This window comes from Natrix helvetica (assembly GCF_964273705.1).
Source record: "Natrix helvetica genome assembly, chromosome: 1".
In the NCBI taxonomy this organism is placed as follows: Eukaryota; Metazoa; Chordata; class Lepidosauria; order Squamata; family Natricidae; genus Natrix; species Natrix helvetica.
The window spans coordinates 201,004,978-201,017,867 of NC_138548.1; the positions used below are offsets into that span (position 1 = coordinate 201,004,978).

General features: G+C 45.2%; 1 protein-coding gene across 7 annotated transcripts in view; it reads left to right on the plus strand.

Annotated features, from left to right (window-relative positions):
• The first annotated feature begins 11,893 nt into the window (after positions 1 to 11,893).
• The window catches only part of DNM2 (dynamin 2), a 106,559-nt gene continuing 105,562 nt past the window's right edge, over positions 11,894 to 12,890 (plus strand). For 2 of the 7 annotated variants that reach the window (XR_014176136.1, XM_081961818.1), the window contains exon 1: positions 11,903 to 12,317. Coding sequence is in view for 6 of the 7 variants with exons in the window: in XM_081961818.1 (XP_081817944.1) it covers positions 12,058 to 12,317 (260 nt within the window). In the remaining variant the exon portion in view is untranslated. Of the gene's footprint in view, positions 12,318 to 12,890 lie in introns of all 7 variants that reach the window. The other 5 variants (XM_081961820.1, XM_081961821.1, XM_081961823.1 and 2 more) reach the window with 5 other exon arrangements.

Genomic DNA, 12,890 nt, shown 5'->3' on the forward strand with positions numbered 1-12,890 from the left:
GCCAGGAGGGACACTCTAGTAAATTCCTTCTGCGCTGTGCTTAAACTGCCAGTAGATGGAGCTGCAATTTCAGTTTTAGGCTTCTCAGTTAATCTTTCTGCCTGCATGGCATATGTAACTTGAGAAGAAAAAATGTCTTGTGGCAATTGTGACATGTACACAGCCCTCTGTTCTGATTTGCCTGACACAATATCCTCCAGGGGGTGTGCTTAGGCTTTGGAGAAGGAGCCAAGATGGCATTTTCAGAAATTTGAAAGTCCCTCTTATCTGGCTCAAGCATAGATAAGGCCATTTTTGCCTGGGATATCTCATGTTCAAAAAATTCTATTTGACCACGATAGGCTTTTATAGCTTGCTTAGAGCTTTGAGGAGAATGATAAGTTTCTCTCTCTGTGTGGGAGTGAAAATGCACCTCCGGTTGTGAAAACTTTGGCCTTGTACCAAGCGTTTCAAAATCTACAGGTTCTCGGAGAATTGTTTGGGAGCATGCATAATTAGAAGGGGGCGTCACTGACCTCGGTCTTAGCACGTCATCTTCAAAAGCAGCTTTTCTGTATTCTTTTTCTTCTTGAGACCTGTGTAAGAGCATTTCCTCCTTTTGTTCTCCCACAGCAGTTTCTCCATTCAGTCTGGTTGCTGAAGCAAGTGGCATTTGAAAGGTTGAAAACCTGAAAATACTTTTCACTTCTTCATCAGAGAGATCAGAGGCTTTTATATATTTTGCAGAACGTTCTCTTAGTTTTTTTTTTCTTTCTCGGCACCTTAGAAGTGATTTAAATCAGCGTTCCACAGTCGCAAAATTAATCATCTGCCTAATTAGCCTAGACACTTATCATCAAAGTAACAAGCAAGGAAAAACGATAAATTAATCCAAAATAGCCATAATTTCAACCATCCCCTGCTACCACTTGTCAGGGTGTGAAATTCAGCCCTGTATTTAACAAGGGTGAACCGTGGCCTTTCCTTGAAGTATACTTGATAATTAAGCAAAATAAACCCGAGATATATTCTAAGAAACACATTTTATTGTAAAGAAAATTAAAAACAAAAACTTACTAGCTAAATGATTACATTTTGGCAGAGTACCTGCCTACCACCTTGGCAAGCGACCAAAAAAAAAAAGAAAAAATAATGAAGGAATGTGGAAGAATGTGTACATGCGCAGTGAGTTTAGTGATAAGAGTCAGATCAGTCTACCGTATGTCTTAGAGTTTAAGCACAGCTGGCAAACAAATAAACGCAGTGACAGATTAGTGCACCCATCCGCCCCTTTACAATAAAATGCAACCTCCAAGTGCCAGAAACTGGAGTGGAAGGGGAAGTTGGGACAATTGTGGACACCGGCTGCACCCGATGCTTAATCAGCATGTCAATTGTGGAACAACTAGGTATACGTACAAGACCCCTAAACCCTCCCATTCGATTTGAGCAAGTGGATGGAACACTGATTGGAGGGGCCCCAGCCACTAAAATTACCCAGTTGGTAAAGTTGATGATAGGCCGCCACTATGAATTCCTCAGATTCATTGTAGCTCCAAGAATGCAGGAATCAATTATATTGGGGCTTGCATGGCTGGACAAGTGGGCGCCTACAATAAAGTAGGAGGACGGCGTTAGAAAATTGATTATCAAGAGGCTTCCGGTGGCACCGTCGGCGTTGGAAGACGCTCCCTAGGGAACACCAGCCCCGTGACTGAGTATAAGCTGCTAGAACAGCATAAATCAGCTGTCTAGCGGCTTGAAAACTCCCCCCTTGGGAAAAGAGGGGGAGGTGAGCAGACGGGCAATTTGGGTAGAGCTCCCCGGGATCCCCAGGAGCAATTCTATGGTGCGAAGGGTGAGAGCTCCCCAGAAGCCCGATAGAGCTCCTCGTCCGGGACGCTTCTGCTTTTGCAGAAACGAAACGTCACGACCACCCCTGCTGTCAATGTTTAAATCTACATTTGAATGATACACAGGCAGAGCAAAACAGGAGTGAATATAATTGTAAATACAAACCTTAATTCCTTCTGTGAAGACAAAGGGACTTAAAAGGAAGATGGCGCCTGAATAACAAAGGGTGTGTCAAAAGTGAAACTTAAAAGGGATAGCACTTGTTAACTGCCTGCTAACGATGTTAAAAGACTCAAGAACTTAAGATCAAAGAAAACAGTATTCGATAACAAATCTGGGGGATTAGGTGGACTTTTGGGACTAAATAAACTGGCTGTTGAAAAGTTTGATTAAATATTTGGAAATGGCTTCAAAACAAACAAAACTAAGCGTTTCCAAGAGCACTGGAAGTTCCCCAGCCCAGACACAGAAGTTACAAACTTTATTACCTCCAGTAGAAACACAAACTCTTGACACTCGAGGCTCTTCAAAATGCATTAAAGGACCAAGCCGTTGTTTTGGAGGGAAAAATTTCAAATGCTTTTAAAGACGTGTCTGATGAAATGTTTGGAATTAAGGATTTAATACAAACCCGTAATCAGCAGATAAGGAAGACATGGTGGACGCATTTAAGGGCTTACTTGATTATGTAACATCTCTGGATGAGAAGGTGAAAGAAATTAATCAGTCTAATAACAAGCTGGAAAATAAATTGAGGAGGCACAAAGTAAAATTGATAGATCAGAGGCAGAGGTTACAATGATACAATACAGAACAATGGAATTTGCTCTAAGAATAAGAGGTCTGAAAGAACATAACCAAGAAGATCTGAGAGATATTTTTGCTGAATCTTTCGCTCAATTAACTGGTGAACCAAGGGCAGAGTGTGCCTGGCAGATTGACAAAATTTACCGTGTCAATTCATGGATTGATAGACAGAGACAACTACCAAGAGATATTGTAATTTATTTTGTCACCAGGAAAACTAGGAATGGAATATTGCAAGCAACTTACAAAAATAAATTGCAAGTGGCAGGAGAAGCAGTGACGTGCAGTCAGGGGAGGCAGGGGAGGCGGAGCCTCACCACTCTCGTCATGAAAATAAAAAAGAATTACTCCAGGAAGCCGTGAAAGTGGCTGGGAGAGGCGCGCGGCTTGGTTTAGCCTCCCTGGACATCTCAGCAGCAGCCCCAAGTGTGCCGATCTCGCCATTTTTTACATCGGGCGAGCCCAGGATCCTTGCAAGGGGAATGGGACCACGTGTGCAGGAGGCTCCTCAGCTCCAGCCTCAATCAGCGCAGCCGCAGTCCCCTTCATCTTGCCTCAGGAAGGAGGGGAATGGGACCACGTGTGCAGGGGAAGGGGATCGCGGCTCTGCTAATCTGAGGCTGTGTGCTGAGGAGCCTCCTGCACACGTGGTCCCATTTCCCTTGCAAGGATCACAGGCTCGCCCAATGCAAAAAATGCCTAGGTACCATGTTTCCCCGAAAATACAACCTGTCCTGCGCTCACTGACCTAGCGTTATCCCGAAAGCACCAAGTTACAGGAGCCGGGGGTCGGGGGAGCGCTCACGTTGCTTGCCGCCTTCAATATACCGCTAGGTTGGGGAGTGGCGTTCTGTCCGGCCAGAGGGGAGAGTTGCCGGGCGGCTGCTCTCTTGTGAACTGGCTCCCGAAGAGCCGGGCACAGCCTCAGGGGCGAAGTAGCCATGAGGTAACTATGCTCATGAGCAGCCGCCCGGAAAATCCCCTCTCTAGCCGGGAAAAGCGCCATTCACTGACCTGAGCAGCCGCCCGGCAAATCCCCTCTCCAGCTGGGAAAAGCGCCATTCACCAAGCCCTTGCGCAGCTCTCCCAGGCGACCGCCGCTGGCTGCTGCTGCCCGCCGCCGCCCCGCCGCTCCGCTCCGTGCATAACTTCCAAACTCCAAAACTTCCAGCATCGCCCGCTCTAGGAGTGCTCTCTATGGTGGGCCGGCTGCTGGAAGACTGTCCGGAAAACTCTCTGTCCAGCAGCCGGCCCACCATAGAGAGCACTCCTAGAGCGGCCGATGCTGGAAGTTTTGGAGTTTGGAAGTTATGCACGGAGCGGAGCGGGGCGGCGGCGGGCAGCAGCAGCCAGCAGCGGTCGCCTGGGACAGCTGCTCAAGGGCTTGGTGAATGGCGCTTTTCCCGGCTGGAGAGGGGATTTGCGGGGCGGCTGCTGAGGTCAGTGAATGGCGCTTTTCCCGGCTGGAGAGGGGATTTGCGGGGCGGCTGCTGAGGTCAGTGAATGGCGCTTTTCCCGGCTGGAGAGGGGATTTGCGGGGCAGCTGCTGAGGTCAGTGAATGGCGCTTTTCCCGGCTGGAGAGGGGATTTGCGGGGCGGCTGCTGAGGTCAGTGAATGGCGCTTTTCCCGGCTGGAGAGGGGATTTGCGGGGCGGCTGCTGAGGTCAGTGAATGGCGCTTTTCCCGGCTGGAGAGGGGATTTGCGGGGCGGCTGCTGAGGTCAGTGAATGGCGCTTTTCCCGGCTGGAGAGGGGATTTGCGGGGCGGCTGCTGAGGTCAGTGAATGGCGCTTTTCCCGGCTGGAGAGGGGATTTGCGGGGCGGCTGCTGAGGTCAGTGAATGGCGCTTTTCCCGGCTGGAGAGGGGATTTGCGGGGCGGCTGCTGAGGTCAGTGAATGGCGCTTTTCCCGGCTGGAGAGGGGATTTGCGGGGCGGCTGCTGAGGTCAGTGAATGGCGCTTTTCCCGGCTGGGGAGTTTCCCGGCAACTCTCCCCTCTGGCCGGACAGAACGCCACTCCCCAACCTAGCGGTATACCGAAGGCGGCAAGCAACGTGAGCGCTCCCCCCACCCTCGGCTCCTGTAACTTGGCGCTTTCGGGATAACGCTAGGTCAGTGAGCGCAGGACAGGTTGTATTTTCGGGGAAACACGGTACCCAGGCATTTTTTGCATTGGGCGAGCCCGGGATCCTTGCAAGGGAAATGGGACCACGTGTGCAGGCGGCTCCTCAGCGCACAGCCTCAGATTAGCAGAGCCGCAATCCCCTTCCCCTGCACACATGGTCCCATTCCCCTCCTTCCTGAGGCAAGATGAAGGGGACCGCGGCTGCGCTGATTGAGGCTGGAGCTGAAGAAATTTCTCCGTTTGGGCTGCGCCCCTGCGATCGGAGCAACCACGTGGTTTGATGACGTCACCAGCCTCACCAGTCATAAACGTCACCGCACGTCACTGAGGAGAAGACATGACAGTATGGAAGGAAATTCCTCCCAAAATGTTGAGATCCAGAAAGGATTACGCATTTTTAGTGGACGAACTTAGAAATCGCCACATACAGTATAGATGGGAGGCCCCAGCCGGATTGGTGGTGAATTACCTAGGAGAAAGATATTGTCTTAATTCAGTTTGGAAAGCAAGATATTTTTATAGCAATGTATTAAAGGCTGGATACCCTCCACCCCCAGGATCTAGAGGAAGAAAAGAAGCAGACGAGACCAGACAGCAAGATATTCAGGTACAAGCGGGAGCTGCTCAAGCTCTGGACTTACCTGAGGAGACAGAAGAAATTATGGAACAAAGACAAACTCGAGCGGCCACTAAACACAAAGAGCAAGAATTAAAGATGCAGCAAACCCAGACAATAATCCAAGAAATTACAAATACGAACACAGAAGCTGTGGGGGGAGCAAGACCGAAGGTGAAATCCCAGCAAGATTTCCAGGTAGCTCTTAGAAAGCTTCAGGGAGCTGAAGATGATAATTAAATTTCTAACCTGGAACGTTAATGGTTTAAACTCACCACAAAAAAGGGAAAAATATTTCACTATCTGAAACAATTTAAAAATGATGTAATTTGTCCCCTACATTATTCTCTTTTCAGGGAGCGGGTTTCTTCTGAGGAGAGGCCACCTGTCAGGCCACCAGCCATATTCCCTTTTGGATCTTTGCCTGCCACATTTTGTATTATTCGACTTGTCGTTTCTATTGGGGGGATGGAGTGGAATGCTATGTAGCCAAAATGGGGCAAGGTCTTGAACTTTCAACTAGGTGGGGTAAACCAAGAAGATTCAGATTCAGGTTTTCCCCAGATGTGCCAACATAGCTCTCTTAATAAATTGGAACTTTGAGCATTACTTTGCCTTGGACTCTGATATAATTTTGGATGCTATTTGGAACCTTGACACAAGGTTTGCACAGGATAGGTAAAAGGAAGGCATTGCCAAAGAATACACAATATTAGATAAGCTCCTGATAGAGACAGAAGACAGATTGATTAAAGTGTTGTACCTATATCTATTCGAGGAAGAACATGTTAAGGAAACTATGGTTGCCTGGGCGAAAAATTTTGGTTACAATGTTGAATTGGCTAAATGGGAAAGACTTTGGACACTCAATCGGAAATTAACAATGACCACAGCTTATAAGGAAAATCTGTATGAGATGTTCTACAGATGGCATCTTTCTACAGCACGGCTCTCTAAAATGTTTAAAAATTTGGCCTCAAATTGTTGGAAGTGCAAAAAAACCACCAGGCACCTTTTTCCATATGCGGTGGACATGTAATGAGCAAAAAGATATTGGAGAATGATACAATTGTGGCTGGAAGAAATGGTGGGAGATCAAATTCTGTTCAAACCAGAAATTTTTCTCTTAGGCATAATCCAGAGGGGTATAAGAAAGATGTGCTCTTTCTAGATATCCATGTATTGACAGCGGCACGAATAACCTATGCACAATATTGGAAAAAGGAAAGTATCCCATCAGTCAGACATAATTAGAAAAAAAATTGGCCTGTGCGGAAGCAGATAGGCGTACCCTAGAATTAAAAAATAAAGGGGAGTCAGAATATTATGAAGTTTGGAACAGATTTTATTATTGGTATAAGACAAAGTGACAAGACAGGAACAAATTGTAAATAATGTGATTGGATAAAAAGATAGATAATGTACTAAGTAGGCTGACAGCTAATGGATGAGATTACGTGTATATACTGTGATTGTATGCCCATAACGGCTTTGCTGTGCTGCACTATTTTAAATGCAAAAACAATTTAAAAAATATTTTAAAAACCCAGAGATATCATTAACTAGATATCATTCATGTTGATCCAACTCATATTAACATTATTATCACTATCACATTAATCAAATTATATTGTCTTGTTATATTGTTAAAATATACATTGAAAGAAAAAAATCTGTAAACTTCTATTATTTTTATTCATTCTATAAGCAGTTTATGTTTTAATATTTCCCCTATCTAATTTTATTTCTGCTTCTCTAGCTTATAATAGGCTAATTTAATATTTAAAGGGCAACTTTTTTTTACCGATCATCTCTTCTGTTTTTTAGTACTTCAATTCTTATCCATTTTTTAATTCTGCTCCCACACTCTTCCTTTTTATCTATCTCTTTTTTGTTTATTCTAAACATTTCTCCCAGTAGATTCTTGTACTGCCAATTCTCCCAATTATCTGCCCTTGTCCTAATCTCCTTATCAAAAGTATCTTCCTGCCTCTCCAATTGTTGATTTATCTGTTTTTTTTTTCTTCAGTAGTTCTTCTTTTGTCAGCTGATTTGTCAGTCCCCTTTTTTGCTCCAGTCCTTGGTTTATTTGTTCATGTAGCCAATCTTTGTTCTTTCTGCTCCTTTTGCTTGTCCTTAATCTGGTTTTCCTCTTCATCAAGCTGTTGCTTTGTTTGATGATTTCTCTGATTTATATTTTTTCCCTTTCTGTATTCTATTTGCTGACTTAAGTGGTCCATTTCATCCAATCTTTCTGTTGTTTCCACTAGTTCATGTACATTTTGGTCTTTATTTCTCATTCTTTGTGAAATACTGTCCGCTTTCTGATCCATACCATCAATTAAGTTCAAGATATTTTGAAACACCAAGGCCATTCATTAAGAAGTTCTCTCGTTCCCAGCACTGTTCCTTCAACTCCTTCAACTGGGTAAACACTCACGCCTCAATCAAATCCAACATCCAGGGAGTCCAAGTTCCTGGGAGTATGCTTTGATAAATAAGACTCTCCTCTCCAATTCCCACACTGCCTTCTTTCCAGCAGATATTTATTTCACTCAATCTCCATTTTTTTTCAGAACAAAACCAGATAGGTGAATCTCAGCATTTTCTCAGTACTCTGTTAATCCAAAATATTTTCCAAGTTCTTTGAGTGTACTCTGTATTTTCAGACTTTTATTCTAGCTTCCCAGGATCTCTGAAAGTTTTCAGGAGTCTAGGAGTCATTTTCCTTCCGTCAGTAGATGGCGCTCTCAAGGGGCGAGGCATGGGGAGGCATCCCTCGACGTGAGTGATGTTGAGGTGGCCACGCCCACCCAGTCACATGACCACCCAGTCATGCCTACTCAGCTGGTCATCAGGGTAGAGATCTGGTTATTAAATTATTTGAATCCCACCACTGCACTGGGCTGACCCCCCTCAAAATCACCAGAGGCATGGAGTTCGTCCCCATGCCTGAGCTCCCTAGTAAATGGAGTCACTGAGGAAAGCATGGGAAAATGTGAAACAAGCCTTTCAGGAAGCTGCAAAAGCACAAAAAGTGCAAGCCGATAAGCATCCCTCTCCCTGCCCCAATGCCCTTCCAAATAGCAAGGGCCGCAGGCACTCCCAAGCTCTGTTTTCTCTGGCAGGGGGTTGCAGAAGGCTGTCGCGGGGAAAAATGGAGCTTGGGAGCACATTTTCGCTGGCAAAGCACTCGGGCCACCACAGGTGCCCCTGACACGACTGACATTGAGCTGGCTACACCGATCCTGACCCCCCATCCCCTCCAAAGTCAAACACAACCCTGATGTGGCCCTCAATGAAATTGAGTTTGACATCCCCGCTCTAGATTGTACAAGAGGAGACTACAAGACCTAGTGCAATGGAAGTGATATCCATTGTCAGAGGCCACCTGGGTAAAATGTTTGGATGTAAAAATAGATAGATTGACTAAGAAATTCCATAACGAATACTCTCAAAAGCCAAAAGAACCTCCTAGGGGAAGGAAGGGTGGCTGATGGAAGACTTATTTTCCATTTGAATTTTCCAGGAACGTCTCTTGAGTTAAGGGGGGAGGTCAGTGAACCTGGCTGAAGCCATCTTTTGCTGCCTCATAGTTGCCACTAACTCTGAAAGGAGGAAGGGAGGGGAAAGTAGATAGACTGACTAACAGTCAAAACAGAGTTTTCCTGTGGGAACCAAGGTCATCCTAACAGGTGGCAGTTGAAGGAAGAGAGAAGTAACCAAGCGGCCTGCTAGCTACTTACTTTGGAGAATGTGACCGGTGACATCTGGGGAGGGAATCATTTGTCCTTTTAATTAGGCTAAAACCATGGGAACTTTTAGAGTTGGTTTTCACTGGCTGTGCCGATATGATGTATCCAATAAGCATGTTCTTTGAGGACTCTACCTGCCTCGGAGTTCTGCTTTTGGCAGATGCATTAATCAGAATTCTGACACAGGTAGTCCTCAACTTGCAACAGTTCATTTGGTAACTATCCAGTTAGAAAGGCCCTGGAAAAAGTGATTTATGACCATTTCTCAGACTTATGACCATTGCAGCCTCCCCATGGTCATGTGATCAAACTTCAGATGCTTGGCAACTGGTTCATATTCATGACTGTTGCTGTTTCCTGCTTGGCTCGTTTGGGGCAGTGGGGCTGCCCAGGAGGAATGCTGGAGATATGGTGTTAGCCGGGAAGCAGTAAGAGGCGTGCTGGGCGGGAAGCAGTCGCACTTCCTTGGCAGAAGTGGCGGGGGGATGTGCAGGGGCTGGCCGGCTCTTCTGGAGTGCCTGATCAGGCCAGGTGCTTCGCGTCATGGATGTGCTGTGGGCTGGGGCCATGTAAGAAGCCTGCTCGGGCAGGGAGGGAGGGAAGCCCGACCACCAGGCCTGGCGGACAGCTCTGCTCCCCTAGGAAGCGACCGCTGGGATCCCCTCCGCGTCTTTTGGCATGCAGACCTTTGATCTTGCTGTTGCTGATCTTCGTATGCGCATACAGAAACCAGAAGACCAAGTGGCCGATGCGCATGTGTGCACTGGAAACAGGAAGATCATCTTCTTGGTGTGCGGTTTCTGGTGGGCCAGTGCGCTTGAAAACCAGCTGGCCGGTGCGCCGGAACTTGGAAGAGCAGTGGGCGACGGCTCTGTATGCCACTTCTGGCACATGTGCCATAGGTTTGCCATCACAGGACTAAGGTATTGATCTAGAAACCAGGAGGCTGTGATTTTTAGCCTGCCTTAGGCATGAAAGCCACTGGATGACTTGTGTCCAATCATTCTCTCTTAATTCAATCAACCTCATAGGATGTTTTATTGTAGAGAAAATAGGAGGAAAAAGTATTAGGTATCAATATTTTTGAGGTACAATATATATCTAATAAAGATATATGTATTTACAGGTTGCGTTAGAGCAGTACAAGCTGGTGTCTACATATTGGTTAACTAATTAGTGTTTACTATGTAAAGTGTAAATAATATCTAGATTGCAGAAGAGCAGTACAGGCTGTTTTATACATAATACAGCAATTAGAGTTTACTATGTAAGGAGTAAGGAGAAAACATCTAGACATTTACTTTGTACTTCAAAACAAGAGTTTGCTTGACCAATAAGTAATTAGCTAGTTTCATACCACACAAATAATTGCATATTTTAAGTACCCATTCTAATGTATTTACTTCTATGTTGCTCCTGATATATAACTTTCACTTCACTATAACAGCAGTTTTTTTTATTAAAGGTTTTAACAAATTTTACAAATATTACCCCTTCCCCTTCCCACCCTCCGACCCTCCCACCCCCCAGAGCAAAATACAGGGTATAAACATTTAACAATCATACGCTAACATAAGCTAACCGATTTTAACATCCTACCTCCTCTTGCGCTTTAATTCCCCTTTTGTTAAGCTAACTTTAGGTAAATTGTAACATTCTTTGTGCCTTCACTCATAAGCTAATTGAAATTTTCTAGTCCGATATTTATTTTGAATATAGTCAATCCATCTTCTCCATTCCAACTTATATTTCTCATCCGAATGGTCCTTCAAATATGCTGTAATTTTGGCCATCTCTGCTAGATTTACTACTTTTAGTGTCCATTCTTGAATAGTAGACAATTCTTCCCTCTTCCAGTACTGCGCCACCAACAATCTTGCTGCCGTCGTTAAGTTCAAAATCAAATTAATCTCTATAACTGTACAGTCTGTAATTATACCTAACAAAAACAACTGGGGGTGTGTGAACTTTATCCTTTTTTAAAGTATATTTTGAATAACCCACCATATTTTTATCCAAAAACTATAACAGCATTGTTATCTTACATATAGCTATTTTAGTTTCTTCCAACAAACATGTCAACAAATACTAATTCCCTTGCAATTGAGTGCCTCTCTATTAAGTTCATCTAATGCTTATTTTCTGAAGAAAAAGTTGACTCCCTCCTCTGACGATCCCTCAAATATTGGAAAACTGCTACGTTACCCCAGTTTTTCTCTTCATTAGACTACACGTACCCAGTTCATCGTAGTTTACCCTCCAGTCCCCTAATAATTCTTTTCTTCAATCTTTTTGAGTCTCAATATATTTTTAGAATATTGGTGACCAAAACTGCGAGTATGGTCTTACCAGTGCAATCAACCTATGTTTCCCATGAGGAAATGAAGTTTGGTAGCCCATCGAACGGCAATAATATGTAATATAAGGCGCAATAAAATATAACCCATCACGTCGTTTCAGCTAAACAATCTGTGAAAAGTGATTGGCCATTTCCTTCATGTGATAGAAATATTGTCCAATAAAGAGCGAAAGTAACTTGAAGGGTGGGGTGGCCTCTTGTTTTGATGATTCGTTGTTTTAAAGAGATAGATAGGTCGCTCACCAAATTAAAAAAAAACATATAAAGAGGCCAAAGGGCGAAGGCAGGGTTATACTAAGGCAGGATTATACTATACATTGTGCTCTTAAAGCTGCTATTGGCTATTTGAACCGAGAGTCTGTCGAATGACACATAATTTGTCCTATTAGAATGCTGACTGGAAACAGACATAATTGACAAATGCCATCCTATCATTATGGGAGCCTGCTAAATTCTCCTTTACTATTGGCTTTGAACGGGAAATGACAGTTTCTATTAGCAATAGTAATAGTGATTGACAGATTTAGGGCGGGCCGAAGAGCAAACGGGCGTTCCTGAAGCCGGATGAGAAGAATCCAAAGGGGAAGTTTGTGGGTTGTTGCCTGGGGCTGTGAAAGGAAGCGGTGGAGTGTGGGGGGATTTACCCCCCCCCAGGTCGTTGCTATGGGCAACCGAGGAATGGAAGAGTTGATTCCGCTGGTGAACAAGCTGCAGGATGCGTTCAGCTCTATTGGACAAAGCTGCCATCTCGACCTGCCACAAATCGCTGTGGTGGGTGGTCAGAGTGCGGGGAAGAGCTCGGTCCTCGAGAACTTCGTCGGCCGGTAAGTTGAGCTGTCTTTCTAACGAAGGGAAGGCAGATAGGGGAGGGGGCAAAATGCCAAGGGAGTCTTTTGACTGGCCGGTTTATAGTAGCCGACGGAGTTTGCGGAAATGCCTTCTGCGAACATCACGTACGTCTCCTGCGATGATTTCGGAAGCAGCCACCATTAGAGCGATGGCCTTGGTGTAACCGTTCTCTGTGAATAACTTCCTTTGCCAAAACGTATCCTATTCTTTGAACGTTCCGGTAACGCTAGTTGCGTTAGCTGAGCAAGAAGCGCACAGAGATACCAGAAGTGGCGGTCTCGAACAGAGGTTTCTGTGTGGGTTGTCAGGGGTTGACTTGGTGAGGCGGGGCGATGTTTTCTGGCGGATGGGACACTCCCGTCCTTCTTTCTTAGCCTCATTGACAGGGGGAGGCGGCTGTCCGAAGCGTCCCCGCCGCCTGTTTTTTGAGGCAAATGGTAGGATAGTGCTCGAAGCGACCTTCGTGCTCTTTCCACCCTTATCTTGTTCAGAAAACGCCGCTTCATTGTTTCCTGGAAATTTTGTTCTGGTTCTCATATGTTCATCGG